This window comes from Panicum virgatum, chromosome 9N (genome assembly GCF_016808335.1).
Source record: "Panicum virgatum strain AP13 chromosome 9N, P.virgatum_v5, whole genome shotgun sequence".
Lineage (NCBI taxonomy): Eukaryota > Viridiplantae > Streptophyta > Magnoliopsida > Poales > Poaceae > Panicum > Panicum virgatum.
Window position 1 is genome coordinate 66319200 of NC_053153.1, and position 6584 is coordinate 66325783.

The 6584-nt window shown below is 49.7% G+C and overlaps 1 protein-coding gene across 1 annotated transcript; it reads right to left on the minus strand.

The window, feature by feature from the left end:
• Positions 1-952: 952 nt before the first annotated feature.
• Positions 953-3605, minus strand: LOC120691775 (ABC transporter I family member 20-like). Its single transcript, XM_039974967.1, has 7 exons — positions 3425-3605; positions 3188-3321; positions 2930-3049; positions 1876-1971; positions 1636-1788; positions 1469-1546; positions 953-1390 (listed from the first exon to the last, which is right to left on the minus strand). Exons 1-7 carry the CDS (start codon positions 3573-3575, stop codon positions 1151-1153), a joined length of 972 nt encoding a protein of 323 aa, XP_039830901.1. The 5' UTR covers positions 3576-3605; the 3' UTR covers positions 953-1150.
• Between the last annotated feature and the right edge of the window lie 2979 nt (positions 3606-6584).

Consider the following 6584-nt stretch of genomic DNA (forward strand, 5'->3'; position numbering starts at 1 on the left):
TCCATGTACAGGCCACTCTGCGTGGATTCATGCAATGGCTCTCCTTGTTTTCAGTTGAGTCGTAGGCATAGAGGAGGTGGTGATCAGGTCTCTGGGTCGTGGGATGGCGCGGCCGAAGTGGAGGCGTGAGAATCGCAGCGTCGTGGACTCGTTTAGTCTGTTAGTTTTCTTTGTAATAGCTACTATATATTGTTGATCAATACATGGAAAACGCCTGTTTGTTGGGCACCAAAACTACCGTGTGTTTCTACTGCCATCTCGCGTGTGTGCGTGCGTTCTCTGTGTGTTCCAGGGTGTGTTCATCGTCTCCGGCGACGGGCGTCGGCGCGTTGAAGACTACAGCGCTCGCGTAGTGGCAGCACGCCGGCCTCTGAGGATGACGCAATGGTCAGGCGGGCCATGGAAGCCACTGACCCTGAGGAGGTCAAGAGGGTGGGGAAGGAGTGGAACAGGAATGGTTGCTTGGAGGAGGCCCTCAAGCTCTACGACCGCCTGACAGAGGCTTAGCCGTGGGCCAGCACCACTGGCCGGACGAGCTCAAGCTCCGCCACGAACCAGTGTCACTGGGCAAGCGAGCTGCAGCTCTACCGCAGGCCAGCACCGCTCAAGCTCCGCCGCATGCTAGCGCCTCCGGCCCAGCGAACTGGAGAGGGGAGGGGGGGGGGGGGGGTAGTGGAGGCAGGCGTAGGGTGAGATGGGAGGACTAGGAGAGAAGAGACAAAGGGAGAAGGGAGAAGAGAGTAGGGCTGACAGGTGGGTCCCATCGTCATGTGGCGTCTGCGTCACCAAAATCTCTGACGAAAATCGTTCGATGGCCAAATATGAACAGTTATAAAAGTTGGTTTGTTGCGGATGCCTGATTTTAGAGTTGCATCAAATCCGGACGCAGTTGATAATTTGATGCTAAAAATGGACTTTTTCCAAAATAAATTATGAACAATTGAACATCGCGGGATCCAATTATATTGTTGCATACATGTACCATATACAAAGGCGCAAATATGCAAATCCAAGTGCGAAGAAAACAACATTTCTCCTTTACTGCTTGAATTTCCGTTGTAAGTGCCAAAGCTCCAATAATGTATCTATTGGATCTACAAGACTGTTATTCACCATTTCAAACTAACGAAGAGCAAATTACAAAACAATATCATTGCCTAAGAACGCTGTTAGAGCTGAAAACGAAGTTCTCCTCTCCTGCGATCGTTGAGGTGAGCCGTCCTGCTGCCCACCCATTGTTTACGACTCTGGCAGCGCTCTTTGCTGGATCGCCTATAACCTGGCTACCCTCAACAACCTTGTCGAATTCCGGGAGGCCTTTCTCCTTTCGCTCCTTTCTCCTCCTCCTGTCCTCGTCTCTTTCTTTCCTCAACCAACTCTCCACAGTTCTCTGAAATGCAAACGCAAATATGATGAATGACCATGGTGTGCTAAAGCTTACTGGTTCATATGGATGGATGCTACTTACCATAAGAGACAACTGGCTCATTTCTTTCACTTTTTCCAAAGGCAGTGCTAATTGCAGCTTCCCATGAGCAATGTAAACCTGAAATACAACAACAATAATTATCATTATGTCCGTAACTCCACAGGAATTACTTGAGCTTATAAACAATGAGATACATGAGAGCTTACAACGTGTGTTGGCCAATCATCAAGACCATCAAAAATATGTGTGGCATAGATGATTGTTGCACCTCTTTCATCACATTCCTGCTTAAGATATGTCAACAGATTTGATCTTGCCAACACATCCAGGTCAACTGTGATCTCATCAAGGAGGAGAACCTGCATTGCAGTTTCCTTTATCAACATCTCAACGTGTAGATGGGAACATGATCAATCCTTTTGATGACATGGAAAACGAAAGTAAACCTTGAATGGCTTAAGAAGTCCCATGCAAATCTGGACTCGTCTCCTCTGACCATCTGATGCCTTGTGCATGCGCCAAGCAAGGTCAATGTCTAATATCTGAAACGTGACAGCAAGGAAGATGAAGAAAACAAGCCATTATGCAGACCAAGGACATAATTGACTAGGCTAAAGTTTAGGTCTATTGAATTATGAATCAACACATACTCCAAAGAAGTCAAGACTTGCAAGCTAGCATATAAAAAATCAATAAGAGCTCAACGCTAAGGATATTAATCTCACCTAATTATCAACAAAATTGAAGTGCAATGTCATTTAACCTTAGCGCTTACGTGCGTTCAGCTTACAAAGTTAAGTGTTTTTCCCACATGTTTGCATAGGTAAAGGTGACATGAACATTAAGATTTTTTTTTCTGTTGTTCTCTCAGGGAACAATGAAAGAGTTTGCATTTGCAATTGGGTGTTTCTAATCCCCCGAGCCCTTGCAAATACAACAGAAATATGAACAATGCATCATGCAATCAGATACATTGACGCTTATTTGTGATATCGATTAGCTTTCATAAATGGTACTGCATTTATAAGCAGAACGCATGTTATATGCTTACTTCATAAATTAAGTGTTGAATCCAGAACAGCAAGCATTCGAGGCACAAACCAGTACACAAATAGCCACAACTATTGTTTTCCAGTAGCTGATGACCAGTGAGAAAATGTCACCAACTCACCATACTCTGGCCATGTGAAACGAGGGATACCAGATATACAATTACATGGAAAAGTTTGTGGAAGCACTAGGTTAAAAATAACTGAATTTGAATCCCAACATGCCAAACAACCATTCTACACATTCGAAATTTGGACTGAATAAACATATGTTTTATTGGAAGTGAGCTAATAAATAACTAGAACTAATCGGTATTAGCATAAAACTATGTTAAAACTTGAAAGAGCAGTTTTCTAAAAATTGTATCTGAAAAAATGACATGAGCGCTGCTCCATGATGACAATGGGGATATGTCCACGAAAATTTTACAGGTTTTGGGAGTTAACCTGCCTTGATAAGCTCATCTCTCCTCTTTGGATCAACACCAGCAACACCAAAAATCATCTTCTCTGCCGATATATCCATCTGAATATTCACCTGGTAGCCGGCAAAGGCCACGTCGCGTCTCCACTGCACCAGAATTGACAGAGATTAGATTCACTGAAACATCTGGCAGCAAAAATTGGGCACGCCCATTGCATGTCCAGGATCGAAATTGATATAGGAGAACGAACAAAGGGAGATGAAATTCTCAAATAGCTAGCTCACCTCGCCGCCGAGGTAGCAGAGGTCGCCGGAGGAGGTGAGCGCCGTGTCGTGGAAGGCGGACCTGCCCAGGACCCGCACCATGCTCGGATCCACCATGTGCTTCCCGCCCAGTATCTTCAGTATCGTCGTCTTGCCTACCGCACGGAAAACGAAGCCGCCGCCGCGGCCAATCAACATCACAACGGCTGAGAGAAAGAAGGAAAAGGAAGGTCCGAAAAGCGGGTGGTGGGGGGTTACCTGCGCCGTTGGAGCCGAGGAGGAGGCATCGTTGGCCGGCGTCGAGGGAGAAGCAGACGTCCTCGATAAGCGGCGGCGCGCCGGGCGGCGGGCGGCCGTCGATACCAGGGTAGGTGAACGAAAGGTGGCTGATCTCCACCGTTGGCGCCATCGGGGGCTGGGGGGGGGGGGGGGGGGGGCTCGCCGCGGTGGCCGGAGGAGCAGTGGTTGGTTTGGTTGGTGAACTTGCCGTGTGTTTGGTTGCGGACCAGTGGGTTGGGTTGCCTCCGACCCTCATTTTGAGAACGGAGCCAATCCATCTATTGTTTGATTGTCTGTCTGATTTTGGGGACGGAGTCAACCCATCACATGTTTGGTTAAAGAAATTAGGAATCCGGGTTCGATGGCAACACTAACTCCGTTAATGGGCCCCACATGTTAGTCTCCTCTCTCTCCACTCGCCTCGTCCCGCCGCCGCCGGCCACCTCGTCCCGCCGCCGCCGGCCACCTCGCCCCCCTGGCAGCGCCTCCTCACCCCGTCGCCGGACCTCGCCACCGCCACTGGATCCGCGCCCGAGCTCGCCGCCGCCGCTGGATCCGCTCACGGCCGAGCTCGGGGCGGCCGGATCCATGCGCGCGGGCGAGCTCCTCCACCGCCGCGGGCGAGCTCCTCCGGCACCGCCGTGGCTGCGCGCGGAGCTCCTCCACCGCCACCGCTATGGCCGCGCGGGGCTCGCGCAGGAGCCGGGGATGCGCCTCGCCGGCCGAGCAGGGGACGCGCCGCGCGCGGCCGACCCGGGGATGCGCCGCGCCGGCCGAGGAGGGAGGAGGGAGGCGGACGGCGGGCTTGAGGAGGGCGGCGCCATGGAGGTACAGGAGGCGGTGCCATGGAGGCCATCTGCGAGGCTGCGCCATCCTTGGGTCTCTCCGGCATGGCCACCGACGCGCGCGGAGACCCGCGCGCGCCACGTAGGGGAGCAGCCCGGCGGCCATGGCCTCCGCGCCGCCGGAGCTCGACGGCATGGCGTTGGTCGGCCGCGGAAGTGTGGGGGGAGGCGCGAAGGGAAGGCGGCGGAGATGGTGGTGGGTAGTGGCGACGGAGAGCGGAGTTGGGGAGGCGACAGAAAAACACGGAGAGCGGACGGAACCCGAGCGGGTCGACTCCGTCCCTCAGATTTCGTGGAAGGAAACGAACCCGCATCTTGAGGGAATATTCTACCATGGAGCCAACCCAACCCTCTTGTCTTCCATCCAAACACTGCGAAAGATGGGTCGGCTCCGTCCGGGTTGGCTCAAACCATCGAACCAAACAGACGATTGGTGGTCGTGGTCCGTGGGGAGAGAGGGGGACACCGGACAGTCGGACACGAGCGTTGTGGCGGGCCGAGCAAGGAAGAACGGAGGGAGAGAGAGCCCGCGTCGTGGCGTGGTAGTTGGGCCGAGGTTGGTGGCTGGCCCATGTTGCTAGACGTGGCTCAAAAACAACTCGAGGACAGCATGGGTCTTTCTAATTCGCGCACGCACGTCATGAGCTGTCAGGGGCGGAGACAAGGGGGGCGGGCAGGGGCCATGGCCCCCCCTAACGTTGGTGTAACTACACATAAAACCCTCTAATCTCATTGCTAATGTTGCTAATTAATAAGGTGTGGCCCCTGATTATTGGTATTAGTAAATGGGCCCCCTCTATGCTTCAATCCTGGCACCGCCCCTGTGAGCTGTCCTAGCGCTCGATTAGACCACCCACCGCATTACCCACTGGGCGGCTCCCCTCCCGGGCTCCCCGTGGTCTGCACACTCACTAGTACAGTAATACCCACTGCAGACCCCATTCGAGTGTCGGACTGAGGCCATGCACGCCGTGGCCCTTTGTTCTCTTTTATCCCTCCAAACAAAATATATATACGAATAAAAATATAAAACCAAAATTTGTCAATATAAATTATAAAAAAATATATGTAAAGATGAATAATTAAAAACAATTATAAAATAAAAAATTATATACATTATTTATTAAAAACTGTAAAAATATAAATTTACATATAAACAATATGTTCATAAGTTATGCATGAAGCACAAAAATATTTGCATAAATTGCATGACATAAAATTTATGTGCATAAATTGTACTACAAAAATTATGCACATAGACTCCTGTTCATAAGTTATGCAAATAAAAAAGCATAAATTGTATGCACACGTTATATGAAACAAAAATTTATGTTCATAAGTTTACAAAAACACAGACTCATGTTCATAAGTTGTGCAAAATAAAAAAAGCATAAAATTGTATGCACACATTATATGAAAACAAAATTTATGTTCGTAAGTTGTGTATTTACAAAATGTTGTGAAGTAAAATATTAAGGAACAAAAAATCTAATAAAAAAGAAAAGAAAAAGTCATGCTCGGATTACCGCTTGTGCCGGCTACTGCTGGCTGTTGGTTCACGCGGAGAAGGGAAATGAACTAATTAAAGTATGCATCACATCATATGTGGTGTGTGCATGCGTCTGCGCACCTGTCAGAAAAATCGAGCGCCCGCATGCCAGGCAACGCTCGCGCATCCGATTGGATTTCCGGGACAGCAGACGGCCACGTCTGGCAGTGGGTTGGCTGAGTGATCGACCGGTGGACAACATTGCGCGGAATGCATTTCTTCCAAGGGATCACTATCGTGGTGCCAGTAGAGTCGTCAATTTGGCAGTTGTGAGTTTCCCATAGCCGATGTGAGCCTATGTTTCTTGGGCTTTCTTCCATGCGATGTCTCGGTGAGCCATATTTTTTTTACGGGACGGTGAGCCATATTTTTGCAGAAAAGATGTGAGATGTTGCCCTAGAAAAGACATCCGAGACTGCTGGGCCTAGGTCCATGGGATTCGTGGACCTTGCTCTGATAAAAAAAAGACATGGGATGTTAGCCTACAGCCCAAACTAACGTTAAATTTCTGCACAAGAACCTCTGGATTTTTTCTCACAAGAAAAAGAATCTCTAGAATTAATTCCAGCCCACAAAAGATTCCTTATCTACGGGAAGTCCATGGGCCTCTGGAATTTTTCTCAAAAAAAAAAGAACCTCTGGAATTAATTTCAGCCCGCAAAAGACTCCTTATCCATGGGAATCCATGGGCCATCCGCGAGAGCACGAGGGGGCCCTTCCGTCACGGCATGGGAAACGCAGCAGC

What these genes read in the sequence shown, in the direction of transcription:
- LOC120691775 (XM_039974967.1), bottom strand. Translation starts at nt 3,575, where the DNA reads ATGGCGCCAACGGTGGAGATCAGCCACCTTTCGTTCACCTACCCTGGT. An exon ending in CCTCGGCTCCAACGGCGCAG is followed by an intron (nt 3,322 to 3,424) that starts GTAACCCCCCAC and finishes TCCGTGCGGTAG; the next exon opens with GCAAGACGACGATACTGAAG. An exon ending in GGAGAGATGAGCTTATCAAG is followed by an intron (nt 1,972 to 2,929) that starts GCAGGTTAACTC and finishes GTCACGTTTCAG; the next exon opens with ATATTAGACATTGACCTTGC.